Source organism: Macaca nemestrina, chromosome 4 (genome assembly GCF_043159975.1).
Source record: "Macaca nemestrina isolate mMacNem1 chromosome 4, mMacNem.hap1, whole genome shotgun sequence".
NCBI classification, from domain to species: Eukaryota; Metazoa; Chordata; class Mammalia; order Primates; family Cercopithecidae; genus Macaca; species Macaca nemestrina.
Window position 1 is genome coordinate 55,560,697 of NC_092128.1, and position 20,590 is coordinate 55,581,286.

A 20,590-nucleotide genomic window follows, 5' to 3' on the forward strand; every position below is an offset into this window, starting at 1 on the left:
GCTGAATTGGAATATTGCTTTGTGAAAGAAAAGAGATCTGGTATTATTTTTTCTTTAATAGATGTAAAGGATAAAATGTCACTTGTAAAAGGTATTATATTTCACTTAGCATTAGAAAAGCAGTTGATTTTTCCCTTGAGCCTAATTCATAAACATCTTAATTACTCAGAACTTGATTCAGTAGAGAAATTCTCTCTCAACTCTTTTAGAACAGGTAATTCAAGAGAAGGAGAAATCGATTCCTCCATATCTTGGTATGAATTATTGCTCATTTCCTCCATGAACTTACTGAAATATATGTAAAATTAGATTCTCATTTTTTTTCAAGAATCACTCTCCCTGGTGAGTAAGACCTTGGGGAACTTATTATGAAATAGTGAACACCTCTTCTGAAACATGGACACTTCTAAGTATGAGACTAACAAAATCTTTGGTGACCTGAGCCCAAAACAAAAATAAATAAAACATTAGAAAATTTTAATGGCAAAAATAATACATATGTTTTATAAGGTTAAATACATGTTTTATTTAAGGGTAAGATTATTGAATATAAAATATATTCAACTAAGATTTAAGATTTGATTTCCAGATCTTCAAATATCTATATTAAAACAAAAAATGAAATATTTATATATGGAATACCTCTATGTTAACTAAAATTTGGTAAGTAAAGGAGTGAAACTGATTATGATGCAGGGTATCCTGCTTTGTCATCCCAGAGGTGACCTTTTTAGGAAATGCTTATTTTTAAAAATGAGTTTAAATGAAATATATTTAAATATATAACATATATTTATATATAGTATTTATAAATATATATATTTCAAATCCACCTCACCCCAAACTCTTAAGCCCTAGCTTAAGTAATAAAAGAGAATATTCTGAAATCCTGTAAAATACCACTAAGCCCAAAGTTCTGGCAAAGATTGTTGAGATTAATTATAAGTGTTATTTAATTATTAGAACTGATAATTAAATATTTTTATATGAATTAAAATACACAATTTGAAGTAAGTATTATCCCCTTTCTCTTTTGAGATATTCAATTTGTCACTCATCTGATAAGGCTTAGAAAAATAAATGTCAGTGATTCATTCATAAATCTGTGCTGTTAACATTTTGAGGGGACTGTTCTAGTAGAAGAAATACAGCAGTGAACTACAAGATGAGAAGAAATTCATTATTGATGTAGACCAAATGGTCTCTCAAACACCACTCCTCCATGAAAACATCCCGTTGCCCCAGCCTGATATATTTGAAACCCCACCTCCTCTGAATTTATTTTATGACAGGTACTTCACTCTGCTTTGATAGATACACTGACCATTTCTGCACATTCACTTTCACCTTTTCTAACTTAAATATTCCTTGAGGGCTAAGGAACATACAAGCGTCCCTTTCTGTATGTAGGACAGAATTTGGCTCACACCTAGAACTAAAAAAAAATGTAACTAAATTGAATTCCTAGGTTACTTTAGGGATTTTGTACTGTTCCACCTTGGTGCTGAATACTATCCTCATTCTTGACTTCTGAAGCAAGGGAGTATGCTAAATGAAATCCATGGGCATTGTTAGAATTTAGTCTGAGCCTGCAGTTTCCAGTTTCTTGTCAATTAACCAGGGACTCATCTGTCAAAGAGAAGATCTTTAGGATCTTTAGAATGTTTATTATATGTATCATAATGTGCTTATGTTCACTCTAGAGAAAGCAAAGCCTAAGACGCTGCCCCAATCTTTGAGAAGTTTATTATCAAATAGAGGGGAGGGGGTGGGGGGAGAGTCCACGTGGGAGAAGAAAACAAGTATGGCAGTAAACATTGCTGATTAACAGACGCAGACTACAGAGGAGAATGACAGCATGATTTGTTGGAAAGTCCAGGAAAGAGGGAGGGCTGGAGGGAGGACTTCATTATTTGGGAAAGAGATTGACAAGAGCAGGTATGGTACCACCAGAGGGTCAGGCGTCACAGTGTAGGTTAGGGAAATGGCACCCTGTAGGAAGAACAAGACGCAGGAGCCCTGCTAAGAAGTGGGGACCAAGGTCAGAGCCAGACAACAACAATGATACTAATGCTGTCTCCAGATTGCCATGAGTGGAGGAGAGGAGATACTTAACACTTGCTGCCCAGGGTGGGGATTAGTCCTCCTAGAAAATGGGCCAGGCATGAGCATCCGGGCGTAGTTTACATGGGCCCTGGGGAAAGGAGGACGGCCTGGCAGGGAACCTGGCAAAGCCAGACACATTTCTCTTCCTTGTGTTTCATGCAACATGGCAAGAGTTCTCTACTGTGGGCCTGGGAGAAAACTTGCAGGGGTTGGGCACTTGGAAGTGGTTGGAACGTGGCTTGGCATTCCATAAACTGGGAGAGAATGGATCCCTCTCTCCATTATGGTAGGAGTACCAGTGATAATGAAGAAATATAAATATTTTGGAAGTGAGGGAAGAGGGATAGGACTGGAAGGGAGAAAAGCACAAGCAGGGAGGAGGACAGCTGTTCATTTTATATCCTGTGGTCATTGTCCATCTGCCATGAACTGGAAGAAGTCCCCTAATGAGGTTTGGGAAATTCAGCCAGGAAAGTGACTAAGGGACAAAATATTAAGTACAATAAATCACGCACTGTCACATTTAGCCAGAAAGAAAGGTTTGTAAGTCTGATAGTCAAAACAGAGATTATTACTAGTAGCCTCATTTTAAACATAAATATAAAACAGAAAGTGGAAGACAGTTGCTTTTCAAACCTGATTCTTTTTCTATATTTTATGAAAAAAAGACTTTCAAGTATAAAGGAAGCATGTTTTTAGTTCAAGTATAGAATATTTTTGAAGATTTTTATTGATTTTATTCTTCTACTTTATTTGACCTCTCTTAATCCTTATTATCAGTTTTTAGATGCTTAGAATGAAAATTTTGCTTGCATATAATGTTCCCTCATACAACATTGTCCTTGAAATATGTTTTCTCACTTAATAAATGCTGAATTCCCCTGTGGGTATTTTTGGTGGGCAAAACAGAGGTATAGACATAAACTCTAGACTTCCCTATCCAAATTCCCTAGCCCAAATTAATTGATAATTTGGGCTGACCAAAAACGTTGGACATTCATTTCTTTAAATTTATAATTTCTATTCATAAAATAATTATCTTAATTTTGATGATCATAGTTTACCAAAATTAAATTTGTTTGCTCTGTCAAGAACAGTTCTTGACAGATCCAAGAGTAATTAGAGGATTTCTGTTCATGCAGAATGGAACTATTCTTAATTAAAGTAATATCTGTGGGCTTCTTTCAGTCACAATTGTCATCCCTGTCATTTGGGAATGAGAAGCCCCAGGACACTTCCCGCCTGGGCTGCCACAAAGCATTATCCGATACAGTAACCATTTTTTCCTGCCCTGCTTCTTACCCATGAATCAAACTGCTGCCCTTTTGGCTAAGGCCCCTGGACTTCAACAAAGCGTGAGTTGCCTCTATGTGCAAGCATAGGCAAGGCAAATCGAGCCTGTATTTCATGAGAGCCAGAAGCTGCTCTGCATGGTGGGATGTGCACACACTGTCAGACATGGGGGACAGCAGCTGAGTGCATACCATCCAGGCAGATAATTGACTCAACTGCATTCCCTGTGTAGCCATTTCTCATGCATTTATTTTACCTGTGATCAGAGAATTGGTAAAATAGCACGCTTAGAACCAAATTCTCATCTTTCCAGTAGATTTTCCCTCCTGCCTTGAACTCTGTTTTCCAAAGTACCCTGTGGATATGTGATGTACGGTAAGGTAATAAGAGTAATAAAAACAATTTGCTTTGAATATTATCAAGCAAAAAACTAGCTGCTAGAAAATAAACACATATTTTTATAAAATTTAAAAATTATTGGAACAAATTTATATAGATAGTCATTATCAAACAAAATGCTCAGATATATAAAATGTTATGTAGTGTAGGTTTTTGTACTAGAAGAAGAATAAAACAGAATGAAAACTAAATGAAAACTAAAATATATATATAATCTATGTATTAAACCAGCCATCCTGGAAATTACAGCATTATATGCTTAAAACTGGGAGTCATATTTTAGGTACTGTTCATGAGTTAGTACTCCTAGACTTGCCATGTCATCAAGATGTTGCTCTACTTAAGAGCAGAATATTTTGATACCATGGGCCAAGAGAGCTAATATTTTTAGGGATTTTCTGGCAGATGGTAAAGAAGGAAATTAAAATCTAAGTATGATATAATCATTTTTCTACAGTGCTGTTCATAGAACTATCAAACTATTGATAATCTGGGTAATAATGGTCTTATTTGGGGCAGAGTTATTTGAAAAAGAATTGCAAGGTAGTAAAGAAGCTTTTATTGTGTTTCTTAATTTTGTGGGGGGGGGGCGGGTAGAGTAAGTGTATTTTCTGCCTGGTGAATAATACCTCAAAATTCACCCTTAGCTTCAAAAAAAGGGGTAAATGCCAGAACTGCTTATGTTGCTCATCACATTTTTCACATTTCAATATAGAATGAGACAAGTCTTTCTTGAATGCCCTAGCCTACAGTAACATGTAATATTCCCTGAGAGTAACAGTTTCTAGCTGTGTAGAAGCTCCCTAAAGTTTGCCCATTCATCTCTTTCTCTTTCCACTCACTGCAACCTCCAGTTAATGGTCCCGTTCTCCTTTTATCTATCTAGAAAAGATGAAAGGACGTGCTGATCCTGCTAAGAGTTGTTCTAGTTTGTGGCAGGAGTTCTGAGTAGCCAGATTGCATCCATTCTATAACTTTATGATCTTTCTATATCAAATGCTGTTGTTTACATGCAGCTCCTAGAGCTGTGCTTGTCTCTGAGGTCTGAGTTTTGAGTAATGGCAGTGGCAGCACTCGCGCTGCAGGAATCCTCAACAGAGTTCTGTCCAGACACTCCTCAAGCCTTCAGTATTTATGGGTCCCACTGTGCTATCTAGAGGCATGATTTCTGGCAGTGATTTTCCCCATCTATAAATTCTGTGAGATCAGTTCTCTCCTTCTGTGGCTCTGTGCTGCATTTGAAAAGGCAGCTCATTTTTAAGGCAGAGCTTTGGGGAAAGAGGCTGCTCCCAGCAACCACTACCAATCCCCAAGATAACAGTAGTTCTTCTATTGCATTCTACTGTGATTTACTTTGAAAAGTCCTGGGATTGGTGGGGAATGATATAACCAAATTAAAAAAAACTACCCAAAACTAACCAGGCCTTGAGAGACTAAACACCAATTGATTGATCCTTCTATAAAAGTAAAACAAAATAGATGTAATTCTTGAAGATACAGGCTCACAATCCCTAATCTGTAATTTCATATTACAAAAAATATGGAAATATCACAAGCCAGTTTTTTAAAAATGTATGTGATGGCAAAGTTTGACATGACCTGAATTCATTTGGCAGCAAGACCTGTGTTGAAAGGATTTAAAGCTATTTATGATCATTATTTCTGTTACTTATGTGAATTATCATGCATTTCACCGTAGAAGTATTAACGTGTTGGAATATAGAGTGCTGCTCTAGGCATGGCATATGCACCATATTGCCTTTTTGAAATCTATAAGTTAATTAAGTTATTTGAATTGTAGAATTCATTTAACTTCAAGGGATTATGGACCTATATGGCTATTATTCCAAGGAAGGAAGTAACTCTTTAATTTTCATTAGGAGTTACTAATACTTGTATTTTCAAGTGGCTTTGATTTTATATCAAATCAAGCTATTCTTTATATTGTTTGTTATTATGTCAACTACTGAAGAGGGATGGAAAGAGAAAACAAAGTTTATTTGTGAATTTTGGAAATTTCCTGGCTCTTTATATATTACGTGTATATTATAGTAAATAGGCTACTGCACAATGAGCAGAATTTTTATGTACTTAATATGGATTGCATTTGATTAGTACATAATTGCTGCAGGTTCATGTGCTTGTGTATTCTTAAGATTATAAACTCTAAAAGCTCTTTAGGATTCTCCAGGCCGGCATAGCACAGAAACATTCCGGTTAGCAAGACTTGGAAGTTACAGGTTCTCTCTGGTTTCTGAGTCCCTGAGGTTTAATGAGGTTTATGAGGGTCAATGTAGGTTTCATTTTGACAACACAGTCAAAAATGAATGGCAGGTCAGGTGTGGTGGCTCACACCTGTAATCCCAGCACTTTGAGAGGCCAAGGCAGGTGGATCATTTGAGCCCAGGAGTTTGAGACCAGCCTGGGCAACATGGTGAAACCCTGTCTCTACAAAAAATGCAAAAAAATTAGCCAGGTATGCTGGCGGGTGCCTGTAATCCCAGCTACTTGAGAGGCTGATGCGAGAGGATGCCTTGAACGCCGGAGGTTGAGCCTGCAGTGAGCTGTGATCACACCACTGCACTCCAGCCTGGGCGACAGAGCAAGACCCTGCCTTTAAAAAAATGGCATTTTTGTGTGTGTAAACATTGCTTAAAAGTCATTTCATCAATCCTGATCTAGTTGTACTGTGATTCACTTCCATATATAAATACTTTAATTGAGTCAAACCTACCTTAAGAGAAGAAAAGAATTTCAAAAATGTCAAATTCTTATTCTGTCTTTATTCTTGTCCTGTCATTAAATACATTTGATTGTGCCATGCTAAGCAAAGTGGAAAATGAACTTTGTAGTCTGGATTGCCTTGCTCTGGGACCCGTGATTTAAGACAGTTTTGAAATGTAGGAATGTAGCTCAGTACAAGCTCTGTACAGAGTGGGTCTGAGTTGTGTAGGTCCACCTTTGAAGCTTAAACAACTTGAGTGAGGGTTAGGGTCTCTCTCTAAGGAAAAAAATACAAAATTACACATTCCAAATTAGGTACAAATGTGAAAATTTATTTAGAATGCAAAAAGAAGTAAAAACAAATTACAAATTGTTCAAAATTGACTGTACCACAAACATCACCAAATCAAGAAATATAACATTTTTGTTAACTGCCTGTTAACTGCCTGAAATGTTCTATAGTACTTTTTTCCTTATATCTTTTTTTTTTTTTTTTTTAAGACGGAGTCTCGCTCTGTTGCCAGGCTGGGGTACAGTGGCGCACTCTCGGCTCACTGCATCTGCCTCCCGGGTTTGAGCAATTCTCCTGCCTCAGCCTCCTGAGTAACTGGGACTACAGGTGCGGGCCACCATGCCTGGCTAATTTTTGTATTTTTAGTTGAGACGGGGTTTCACCATGTTGGCCAGGATGGTCTTGATTTCTTGACCTCATGATCCACCAGCCTCAGCCTCCCAAGGTGCTGGGATTACAGGCGTGAGCCGCCACGCCCAGCCGGCCATGTACTCTTAAATTGCCTTTTCTTATGACAACAATTTTGTAATATTTTCTGGAAATAATAGAAAGGGTATTCTGCCTCTAGCTTGTTAGATCAGAGTTGATGCTTAATATTTGCCTTTGCAACTCCTTACTGATCGTGTCATTTAGATTTTTAAAATCGTTATAGAATTGGAAAACCTCTCTCTTATTTATATTTCAGGACATTTCAACTTCCCTTGTGCAGCGACTAATCTTAGCTGCTCTCTGAATTGACGTCACTCATTAAATAGTATATCATCATTATCCTTGAGTCATGATGCTGGATGCATCAGCACAGTGGGCATAGGAGTTCCTGGAAGCTGTTTTTCTAGTGAGAATGACATGACTAGACTACAAAATGTAAAGTAAACCACATAACTATATCACACTAACCCAAGATAAATGTATTTCCACGATCTTAACCAACTGCAAGTGTTATAAAACATGGCCATCAGACTATATTGCTAGAGCTTCTCCCAGGACCTTAGATAGTGCTAACCAAAGTGAGGGCCATGAAGCCGAAGCTTCATCAGCTTCGTGGTAAATCCTCTTCTGTCTATGACAAACATGTTGGAATTGAACATTACACTTAGATTTGTTGCACTGATAATATACGTTCACATTCTGACATTTGTCTTATTGACACTTCCTTCCTCCTTTCTTACTCTCACTGCAAGTTAGTTGCCTCAACTTTCCCTTTCAAATTCTGATTACATCTTATCTTCCCTTTATTTCATGTTCTATTGCTTTTGCCTTGTCATGTAGGGACCATAGAGATTTCTATATACTGCTATAGCTACTGTTTTGATTCTCAATAAGAAATAATCATTAATGCAAAATAATATTTTTTATTTAATGTAGGTATTTTAAGCCATGAATTTTTTTATATATTTGGAATATTCTACAGCATATGCACATCACTTTATGACTCATATATACTGACAACTTTTTTTTTTTTTTACAGTTTTAGTAAGTTTTCTTTTTTTTAATTAGACTTTGTGTTCTAGGGTACATGCGCACAACGTGCAGGTTTGTTACATATGTATACATGTGCCATGTTGGTGTGCTGCACCCATTAACTTGTCATTTACATTAGGTATATCTCCTAATGCTATCCCTCCCCCCTCCCTCCACCCCACGACAGGCCCCAGTGTGTGATGTTCCCCTTTCTGTGTCCAAGTGTTCTCATTGTTCAACTCCCACCTATAAGTGAGAACATGCAGTGTTTGGTTTTCCATTCTTGCGATAGTTTGCTGAGAATGATGGTTTCCAGCTGCATCCATGTCCCTGCAAAGGACATGAACTCATCCTTTTTTATGGCTGCATAGTATTCCATGGTGTATATGTGCCACATTTTCTTAATCCAGTCTGGCAAACAACTTTTACTGTTGGTATAAATGGGCAGAGGGAAAAGAGCAGTGATTTGGGAGTCAAGCCATATAGTCCTTTCTCTGTCAGTTGAACTCCCCACATAACTGTGGGTAGTGGTAGAGGCTGCCTGGGCCCCTCAGAAGTAAGCACGTTCATCTTTGTGATCTCTTAAATGTCTTACCACTGTGGTCCTAAGTCCTAGAACTGGGTAACAACAATGAACCATGAGTTAAGCAGGAATTTAGTTTGGCTGAAAACATGGTTATTATGTTTTCTGTTTCAATTAAGGCAGCCCTTACAAGAAATATTAAAGCAGTCACCATATCTTTAACCAATTGTAGTTAATTTATACTTGTAGCTTATTTTATCACCAGGGAAAGATATTAAACAGAGAAACAGAAATGTAGCATTGGCAGAACCATGTGATGTTGTTACCCACATAATACTTGGTGCCAGCCTGAGATGCTGCCCTTCTGGCTCTTCCTAGAAGAGCATCAGTGTTTGTAATAGTGGACAGGGGCTGTAAATCACCTCATCTCCCTATCCTGCTGAAAATAGGTACTACAGAAAAGTTATTAATAATAATAGTATTATTGTATTTCCAAAAGACACTCTTCCTGGAGTTTAACTGACGAGTCTCGGAAGGGCTTTATTGCCTTCATTCATTCAAGTGTTCATTGAGCTCCTCTTCTGTGTGAAGCAGCTCTCAAGGCACTTAAAATTTGTGAAACAAAATCTTTGCTCTGGAGGGGCCAACATTCTGGTGAGAGGAGGCAACCATCAAATAAATGAACATGTCAGGGAGTAATAAATGCAATGAAAAAATTAAATCAGAGGTCAGTGAGTGATGGGGTTAGCATTTTATTACAGGTGGCCAGGGTAAGGCATCTGAGGGGCATAACCATTAAACAGAGGCCCAAATCATGTAAGAGAGCTAACCGAGCAGAAGGACTAGCCAGCATCAGGAGTCTTACCCACTGGTGTTTGGGTGGCCACAGCAGCCCTTATGGAAATGTCAGTACTAAATGATGTTTTACTTCTTAAGTAAGAAGGGCTGTTTAGAGGGTCTGTTTTTCCTACTTTTTTTTCTGAAAGACAGCTGAGGTTAAAAGAAATGAGTCTGAATCACAAGACAGCAACTAGGCTTTTGAGTTCACATATACTTCTAACATAAGAGATACTTTTAATAGTTGGTCACCTCATTGATGAATTGATTGATTAATTCATCATCTTGGCCTGGCTTCCTATGACAAAAGTGGGAAGTTACTTGTCTATTTTATCTAAATGATACCAGGGACAGTAGTATTTTAAATAGAACCAGAGTAAAAGTAGATACCTATTTCAGTTGTAATTTTAGATTAGGTAAAGTAGTTCCTAGATCAGACCAAGTTTACAATAAAATATTTGTTAGAATTATACTGATGAATCTCTTCAACATTAAAAGGTAGCAACAGTTTAGAAATATCTGTCATTCTTTTTATTCCTTCATTTTTAAATAACAAGTACTGGGTACTGTTTTACACTGGTAAATATTATTTCTTTATGGTAAAATTGTAACTTTAGAAATAGGTTTTTTTTTGTTTTGCTTATCTGAGAGGTCAAATTTTTGTAAAAAAGAATAGATTTGCGGTCGGGTGTGGTGGCTCATGCCTGTAATCCCAACACTTTGGGAGGCTGAGGCAGGCGGATCACAAAGTCAAGAGGTTGAGACCGTCCTGGCCAACATGGTGAAACTCTGTCTCTACTAAAAATACAAAAATCAGCTGAACGTCGTAGCACCCGCCTGTAGTCCTAGCTCCTTGGGAGGCTGAGGCAGGAGAATTGCTTGAACCCGTGAAGCGGAAATTGCAGTGAACAAAGATCGTGCCATTGCACTCCAGCCTGATGACAAAGTAAGGCTCCGTCTCAAAAAAAAAAAAGAAATAGATTTGCAAGCCATCATGGAATGTGTTATTTAGGAAGCAAATATGAATTACATGCATATCTTAAATTTATGATTGCAATATTATGTCAGGTTAACACTTCTCACATAATTGAGTTGGAAAATGTTGGGATATTACTTTTCTTGGAATGCAACATTTTTAGCTCTCTTTATAGTGCCTTCCCATAGTTTTTTTTTTTGTTTTTTTTTAAGCAAATACATAATAAAGAAATTCTTTAGAAGGTTAATTTTTGTGTATTTCTTTTGAGCGCCCAGTTAGGAGGTTCTCACATTGATCTGGGTGAAAAATGATCTAAGGAGGTGGTGGTGAAGGGAAAAAACAGGTATAAATTTAATAAATATGTAGGGCTGGGTATGGTGGCTCACGCTTGTAGTCCCAACTACTTGGAAGGCTGGAGTGAGAGAATATCTTGAGCCCAGGAATTTGAGGCTACACGAACTCTGATCCCACCACTGCACTCTAGCCTGTGCAACATAGTGAGACCCCTGTCCATAAACAGATGAGCAAAAGGAGGGTCTACAGGTTTGGGTGACAGGCTATGAGGGCAGGGAAAGGAGAGGAATGGTCAAGGAATGTGCAGAGAAGTGATGCCCAAGTACACATGGTATTTCTTCTTGGTTCAGTTTTTCTGTAATCTTCTCCCATGGTAAAACCTGAGAGAGAGTTGAGATGATGACTAGCAGCGGGGTTAAAGGTTCAGTCCTTTTGGTTTTTCTCTCTTTATCCAAAACAAGACTATTATGGCCTTAAGTCATGAGCCTGAGTAGAAGCAGCAGCACATAAACCCGTCCTGATACATTCATGTACCCTGTGAAAATGTAGCACTATTAAAAAAAAAAAAGATAAAGAAGAAGAAGAAAGTGTTTTGTACACCAGGAGAAGTATAGTGAAGTAGTCAAAAGCATGGATTTATATCTACTCCATTCTGAATCTCATTTGTTAGTAGGTGTCCTTGGATGAAATTTTTAACCTCTTTACCTTAGTTTCCTTACTTGTAAAGTAGAAATGTCTATAGCAGAGCCCATCTGTTCATAACCCCTATAATTGTTCTCTTGAGTTGCTGGAAATTTTTTTGGATGGGTACTATTAAAATTCTAACTAATCAGATTTTCTGGTTTCTTTGGATGCTTGGAACTGCACAATTAAATTTTTAACTCCACTCTAGCAATTGTATAGACCTTATGAAGTGTATCTCTTTTCCTAATCTGTCTTACTAGCCTACTCTCAGAGCAGCTCCCTGTTTTTTTTTCAACAAGTAAAAGGAGATTATTCTCTTTCCCTACTAGTATATTTGCCAATGATGCTAACAAATAGATGGGCTACTCAAGTTAGGTCTCAGTTTTCATATTGTTATTGAATTTATAGCATGTCCAGTAAAGAGTAGGGGAATAGCCCAAAGTAAAAGAAACTATAGAGGAAAAGTGTACTGTAAGTTCTTTAGTAAGTAGTAGTTGAATTTAATATTTAGTCCATGAAAAAATATGATCAGGCATTACCTCCTTTTTCTGGGATAAATGAATTTAAACAATAAAATTTAAAAATATTCAATCATAGCTAAACTTTATTAAATAGTATGCACCAGTAACTATTTTCTAAGTACTTTTCTTGTGTTAACGCCTTAATTTTTACAACAGTTCTGTGAAGCAGTTGCTGTCATTTTTCACATTTTACAAGTGCAGAAGTTAGGACACAGAAAGAGTAAGTGACTTGCCCAACGCCACACAGCTTAAGACATGTCAAATGTCACACATCTTAGAAGTGTCAAAGCTCAGATTGCAACCCTGGCAGCCTGTCTCCTCTATCCATTCTCCTAACCCTACACATACTGCCTCTCTGGAAGATATGTTATATCAGAGGCAATTTTACTCTAAAAAGTGGAGTACAAAATTATATAGAATGGTTAGTAGTGCTAATAAGCATTGAATTCATTATCATGTAGGCTTCTCTCAAATAAGAAAAATTAAGTATGATCTGTTAAAGGCTAGGTGATGCATTGTAAGATACACCTACCATCAGATTTTTCTCGTTACTTCATCATATTACAAATTAGAGAACCATTTTTCTATAAGGTTACAATTTTATTATATTTCTTCCTAAACACCAAAGTGTTTTAGGTTTTTTTGTTTGTTTGTTTGTATTTGGGGTGGTGTCATTCGAAATGAAGAGACACACAGAATATCTGGTTACAGGAAAATCAATACTTCTGATTTTGACTTACTAAGATTAATATGCCCATTTAAGAGGTAAGAATGAAGTATGTGAGGTGATGGATGTGTTAATTGGCTGATCTAATCATTCTGGAATGTATACATATATCATAACAGCACACTGTACCCCATAAATCTGTGCAATTATTATAAATTAAAAATTAAATTAATAAAAAATATTTGAGAGTAAGAGGAAAAGGGCCACAAAGGAGACTCAGAAGCAATGGCCAGTGAGGCAGGAGAAAAATCAAGAGGGTGGTGGAAGTGAAGAGAAAAGAACATCCCAGAAATATCGGATCAGCCTTGACAAATCCTGCTGCAAAGTCACATAACCTGAATTTGGGAAAGCAATCTGTTGATTTGGCAGCATGAACTCCCCAGTGACCTGGGGACTAGCCAAGAGTGGTATCAACGGAGTATTTGAGAGTAGAAGCCTGGATGGAGTGGGGAAAAGAAAATAAATTGTGAGAAAGTGGAGGCAGTCACTGGACGGCCAACCCCTTGGAGAAGTTTTGCCCGAAAAGGGAGCAAAAGTAGGAAGGGAAGGAGCAGAAGGTGGGCCCATGACATCGAGAAAGTTTTTTGGTTATTTTTTTGTTTTTTGTTTTTAGATAGGAGATGAGTTGTATATTGTTAGATGTTTGTAAGATAATAGACATTATCCAGGAAATTCATTGGGAGAAATTGATGATGCAGGAGGAAGAGTGGAGGACTCTTAAGAAGCAAGGCAAGGTGGGATCTAAATAGACCACATGAGGAAGTTAACCTTTGATTATAGCAGAAATATTTCATCCACCGTAAGAGGAGGATGGCAGAAAACACTGGTAGGATGGTATGTGTGGATTTGTGGGTGAAAAGATGAGGGCATTATAATCTGTTCCTATTTTTTGTAATTACATGTTTTACATTGTTAACCTAATAAGAATGAACTTACACATAGGATTTTACATTAAAATGCTAGAAAATTTTTAAAAGCCAGAATTTTTATATTTAACTTGATCATACAAAGGAAGTTATTAAAATGACAAATTCATAGGCACAATTGATAACAATTTGCCTTATATATTATGTGGTTGAGTAAACAATATGATAGTGTGACAGTTGCTATGACTGTTGGTTTATCTTTATCATTCACCAATTTATTTGTCAATTTAAAATCAAGAATTGATAACCAAGACCACTGGAACCATTTACCTTTCACAAAAAAAAATCCTTTCTTCTCCCAAACTGGCAGCATAGAAGTATTCTGTGTGCATCAGTGTGTGAGGGCCAGATTTCTCAGACTGTGTGGGGACCTCAGTAAATTCATGATGTTTGCTAATTTTGTTTATGACTACCAAACCTTAGAAACCCTTACTCACTTTTACCCTTGTTGTTGGTAAAAATGAAGTATATGGGCTTTGCTCATTCGCCTGAAAGTACAAAAGAAAGTGCTTGCTTGTAGATCAGTTTAAGTTCATCAGTTCCTCTCAGACCACACCTTGATAGCCATGATTCTCCATTACCTTTCCTCCTTCAACAACTCCTTAAATTCTTAAAAAATTGCTGCCTCAGAGTGAGGGATTACATTGGAAGTGACCTGAAGGAGGAAAACGAACAGGCAAGTAAGATGATATTTTGCATTTGACATTTGAAATTGTCCTTCCTTTCTGGTTTTAAATTTCAACTTTAGCAATAAATATCTCTGATTTAAGAGAGGAAATAAAGAAGTGCCTGTTACAGGTGCTGCCTCCTTAGCATTGCCTCCTCACTCCCTAAGAAGATACCTTGAGGGGTGTCACAGTGTCTGGGCACAGGGAACCAGGAGTGACATTAAGCACCTGGGTACATGACAAAGGGATGAGCAATGACTAACTCTTTCCTCCTCTCACCCCAGACAGAGTCAAGCAGCCATTTCAATCTGGGCAAGAACAAAACATGTTCTGCTGACCAAAGTCTATGGGACAGTGGGATTGCAATTTGGAGGGTTTGTGTGAAGAAAAAACTTACCCAGTTATACATACAGCAACACTGGGCGGGAGTAGGGAATCATTTATCATTGGCCTGGTATGTTTGGAAGGGTAATCTGGTGGGAGTGGCCTCTGAGTGAGGCAGATTTCCAAAGCTGAGGGCTCTCTTGGGAAGTGCTCCTTCCAGCTGGTACCTTCCACCTCAGTTCCTCTGACATGGGCAGTGCCTCTCCACTGGCTGACCACTCATACCCTGAGACCCAGTCATGGTCTTATAGTTGTCCACCCCTCTGTTGGAATCTCTTTGCCTTTTTGGTCATCTTTTTACATATGAATGCTTCAAGATAACCCTGGGCTAGTTCTGTTTCTCAGGGTACACATTTGATCTGTAGGATCTGTGCACCTTTACCCCACTGGGGATAGAAGTGCAGCTTTTCCCTCAAAGGACTGAGGAACTGTTACAAGCACAGAGGTAACACGATTCCGCTGACTTGCAGAAAGAGTGCTGGCAACACTAGCTGGGTGAGAACCGGTGAGGCTGGGACAGGGAGACTAACTATTCACTATCACTATTGCAGAGATCTGGCAAGAGCCAGTGAGAGTCCCTTGACATGGCAAGGAAGAGATGCATTCAACAAAAACTAATGTTTTAGATATAAGAAAACGTTACTGAGTGGCTGAGGAAAAGTGAGTCATCTGCTAGGTGCCCTTTTATTTTCTAGATGCATAAAATTAACCTCATGACACTGAGATGGTGCATAAGAAAATAGACAAGAGAAGTCATATTTGTCATCAAGGCTATATTTTGACACATTTTTATTTTTGTGTGTATCAGCTTTCCTTCTCTTTCTTAATTTGTAAACAATTCACAAGAAATTGCATTCTGTAAGGAACATTTTTGGTTATCATTTGTAGAATGCTTTCCTTTTGCAGAGACTTGCCTTATACATTTGCTTTTAAGTAGTTATGGTGTGTAAGACATAAAGGAAGCACACGAGTAACATTTAAATTCTTGAGGCTAATTTGAACTTCCCTTCAAAATCACAGATTCTCTGCTAGACCTCATTCTTGTTTGTATTGAAGTTTGTCCTACATAATCCTTCCTGTCACCATTTCCAGTTGCACAGTTTGATATTTATTTTAAGCACCTGCTCATGAAAAGTAGAATTTTAGCAACAATTAAAGTAGCATAAGGCGGGTTTCCATTTGAGATCAGGGTTGCTCAGTAGCTTTCCTTTGAATATCCTTTTCTTTCATGCTTTTTCACTTACGTTTTGGCTGTGAGAATAAATCTAGGAAAACTGCTGTTTGGCCTTTTAGTACACTGCCAGTTCTGGCAATTACCAACTAACTGGTTTTGTACTAAACGCCACTGAGATAAAATAAATGAGTCTGATTAAAGCTTGGAACCCCTGAGCACTACAAATGTAAAATTTTCAACAGATGCCATTTGCTGAAACTGAGGCTCCTCTAGCAGATGGGTGAAAGTTAAACATAAATCGCACTATTTCTTTTTCTTTTGGTTCAGTCATTTTAAAGATAGTATAAAAATTTGTGCTACATCCGTTACAATACTCTTCTGGCAAGTGTTTCAGGGCTGTTTTGGGCATTCTGAGAGCTTTGAAATTGGAGTCATGCTATGCTTTATTGTATGAATTCATTCGACATGGGGAAACAGATTCTTATCAGCTTAAAAATTTTCTTTGGTGCTGGTGTTTCCACTATTGAAAATAATAATGATAAATAATCACCAAATATTCAAAGGAACACAATCTGTATTTGAAATCTGTAATGCTGGGCTATGGGAGAGTAATACCAATCACATCCGTAATAGGACTCATTCATTTAGTATCTGAGTTTTCTTTACAGTATTTTAGTTTCTCATGTACCGTCTCATCATTTAGATAATACACACAGAGAAAAAGAATGGTGTTTTTATTCTTCAATGGAATGACTTATGTACCATTTAATGTAATCACTCCTAATTGATATTAACTTGCAAGAACCATGATGACCTCATTAGCCATCCCATAATACTTATTTCTTGGCATAGCACTAAGTATTTATTTTACAATTAAATTTAGTAGTTCATGTATCTCTAAAGAAATCTGTAATTTTTATTTATTTTACCTTTTTTTCTGGTTCCTAAGATTATTTATCAAATGATAGTTACCAGAACAGATCACAGGAAATTTCAGCATCGTTAGAAGAATGGGGAAGTTGCCAGACAAATATCTAATAGTTTAAAGGTTATCTAAAATATTTATCAGAAAAGATAATATGTATTTGCATCATTTTTTAACCTTGAAATTTATTGTTATTGCTATTTACAGGGTCAGGTTCATGTCACTTTAGTTATTCAGACCCCAGCATCATCGTGTTATATGCCAAGAATAACTCTGCGGACTGGATTCAGCTAGAGAAAATTAGGTTTGTTGTAATTTAAAGTATTTTCTTAAATTCTGACATAGATGGAATTCTACTCTCCTATATGCCTTTAATCCACCACCAACTTTTTCTTTAGGGTGAAAAGGACTCTGGTTGTTAATTATGTTGAATTCTATGGATGCACATGTTATGACCGGCCCTGCTCAGAGAAGATATTATTAAAAGTGTCATTTTCCATTCAGAGCTTCCTCCTGTCAGCAGTACTTATAACAAATTATTTTTGGTAAAAGTAAATTTGCGATCATAGCTTTTATGATAACATTCTCCACAAAATAATATCACCACCCATTGCTCTAGGTGGCCTAACTCCGGCCTGCCTTATGGTCTGGAAGTATATCAGATGACTACTTAAATCCCTTCCAGTCTGTGATGATATTGAGTTAATAGCCACAAGGCCTTTTACATCTAATCTCCAGTTCTGTCACATCCTTTCTAACTTCCCTGAGGCCAGTTCTAAAATTCTATTGTCATAATTGTGATGTGACTTGTAATTACATATTACATTTTCTTTATTAAAAAATATCCCTCAATAAGAAAATAAGGTAGGATGCTTGAGGATGAAGAAATTCATTCATGTTAAAAAGATTTGGCTAGATTAGCAAAACTCAAATTACGTTTGCCACTACTGAAGAGTTTAAACCATGAAATAAAATTCTAAATGGATACTTAATTTTAGGTATAAGATATTTAAAGGAAAAAAATAGCTTAAACTTTTATAAAGTGATTATTATGATTGGGTTAGCTCTTAAGTTAGCATAACTTAAGTGGAATATTTTCTTATCAGTTTTGTGACAGCTTTCTTTTTTTCTACCAGCTGTTTTCTTTATTATAGTTCCATATTAAAAGAACTATTATTTAGGGTAGTAGAATAAATATTAGGCTGTCAGTATAATACTAAGCCAGTTTGTCTAAAGTTTCTTTGGTAGTGGTGTTTAAAAATAATAATAATAAAAACTTCACAAATCTTTAGTCTAACCAAAAACTGAGAAAAGTGTTTCTAACTCATGGATTTTAATAGATTGTCTCTCTCTGTGTCAGGACAAAATATAATGTATGGGCACCTGATACAAGCTGAGCGCTGACATACTATGACAATTTTATAACAGAACATTTTGCTATTCTTTGCAATTTCTAGTAGTTATGAAAATGCATTCATATTAAATATTTCTATAAATGGCTTTAAACAAAGAATCATAAATATTGAAAATTTTAGCTATATTTCCATTTTTTTCTCTTTCTAGTATGCTATATATCATAGTTTAAGTAAATTATGGTACATATTTCTTGCTGGAAAACAGCTACAAGTTTTTGATATGATGAACAATGAAACTACATATTTAATTAGAACATATAAAGATCGTGTTCAGCAGAACCCATCTATTTTTCACTAAATGGTACTTCAAGTTTCAGGCCATGTACCAAACCAATGCAAATTTCCCTTACCATTGGAGGTTAGAGTGACAGTGCTCCCAATCACTGCCTAAATATATTCTCTTCATCAATTTCAATTCTTTGGGAAGCTAAAAGCATAGTCATCATGAAATATTTTAAAAGAAAAGGGAATTGATTACCCCCAAAGGTAAGGTACACCATCTATAACCTATGGTGACAATTTTACGGATATATATTTGCTTCATTGATGAGTGAGAAATATGGCTCTTCTCTAGTCCTTTCAAAACTGATTTATGACAAGCCCAGGGTACCGCTAGTTTGCATTTTAGTACCACTTTTAATCTTAGCAAAGGCAATCATTTTTACTACAGCAGGTTTCTACTTTGGTGGAAGAAAATGTTTAATAAAAATATTTTATTATATAGCAGAAGGATCTAGATTCTAGTAGAGGTAATATAGAAAATCATGTTATATCATGTTTTTAAGGATGATCTATGTGAAATGGTGAGGTATTATAAGTGAGAGCATTTAATTATGGCAAATCTCACATTTGATACAGACTAAACATGAAAACATATCTGGTTAGTAGAAATAAAAATAATTTAGATTGATTATTAAACATATTGCACACAGTGGTTTCTAATAGGTGAATAATTTCAAAGTAAGAATCAACATTAAGATCACAGCTTTGCCAGGCATGGTGGCTCACGCTTCAGTCCCAACACTTTGGGAGGCTGAGGCAGAAGGGATCACTTGAGCCCAGGAGTTTGAGACCAGCCTGGGCAACATAGCAAGACCTATTTCGACAAAAATAAAAATAAAAATTAGCTGGGTCTGGTGATGGATGCCTGTAGTCCTAGCTACTCAAGGAGGGAGGATCACTTGAGCCAGGAGTTCAAGGTTACAGTGATCTGTGATAGCACCACTGCTCTCCAGCCTGTACAACAGACCAAGACCCTGTTTTCAAAAAAAAAAAAAAATCACCCTTTTATAATTTTTCTCCTTATTATTGAGTAACCTGTTTTAGATTGTATGTTTGCCATGTGCAAAAAATTGTGCTGGATATACTTTGTGATTTGTAATTTTTTTACATAAGCCATAACAGTATGTACCATTTTCTCTTTAATTTTTCCCTTATTGACTTACTTGAACATACTTAATGCCTGACTTGTGTTCCATGTAAACCTTTTGTAGGTATTTAATACTTGAACTGTCGTCATTCAATATGAAAATCTTAATAGTCAGCAAATATTAAAAGATTTAAGGGCTATGAGATTTTATCGGTAATAAATATAACATTCTTGAGATCATGAAACTACAACCTTAAGAAACAAAATTCATCTCTAAGAAAGAAAAAGTCAACATTGCTGAACTTCCCATCTCTCTCTATGTTCCAGAGCCCCTTCCAATGTCAGCACAATCATCCATATCCTCTACCTTCCTGAGGACGCCAAAGGGGAGAATGTCCAGTTTCAGTGGAAGCAGGAAAATCTTCGTGTAGGTGAAGTGTATGAAGCCTGCTGGGCCTTAGATAATATCCTGATCATCAATTCAGCTCACAGACAAGTCATTTTAGAAGATAGTCTCGACCCAGTGGACACAGGCAACTGGCTTTTCTTCCCAGGAGCTACAGTTAAGGTTAGAGCTCTTTTTGGTTTGGGGGTTGTTTTAATCCTTCATCTCCTTTCTAAAAGTGAAGCTCAATAAACCAAATTGTATAAAGATAACTATTTTACGAAAACCACTATTAAAGGAATAGATAATATACTTATTTATCTTACTGTACCTTTTAAGGATGGAGAGTCATTGGTGTAAAACATTCACTTATTCATTCATTTAACAAGTATTTTTGAGAACCCACTGTGCCATGTACTGGGCTGAACCCAGAGAATATAACCACAAAAAGTTAGATGTGTCTCTTCCTATTGTGTGGATGTCAGTTTAGTTGGGGGGAGTTAAATA

General features: G+C 36.7%; 1 protein-coding gene across 3 annotated transcripts in view; it reads left to right on the top strand.

Annotated features, from left to right (window-relative positions):
• Window positions 1–20,590, top strand: part of LOC105475346 (reelin) — a 510,664-nt gene that overhangs the window by 254,351 nt on the left and 235,723 nt on the right. For all 3 annotated transcript variants that reach the window (XM_011730519.3, XM_011730520.3, XM_011730521.3), the window contains exons 9-10: window positions 17,122–17,218; window positions 20,026–20,266. In XM_011730519.3, coding sequence (XP_011728821.2) covers window positions 17,122–17,218; window positions 20,026–20,266 — 338 coding nt within the window. The remainder of the gene's footprint in view (window positions 1–17,121; window positions 17,219–20,025; window positions 20,267–20,590) is intronic.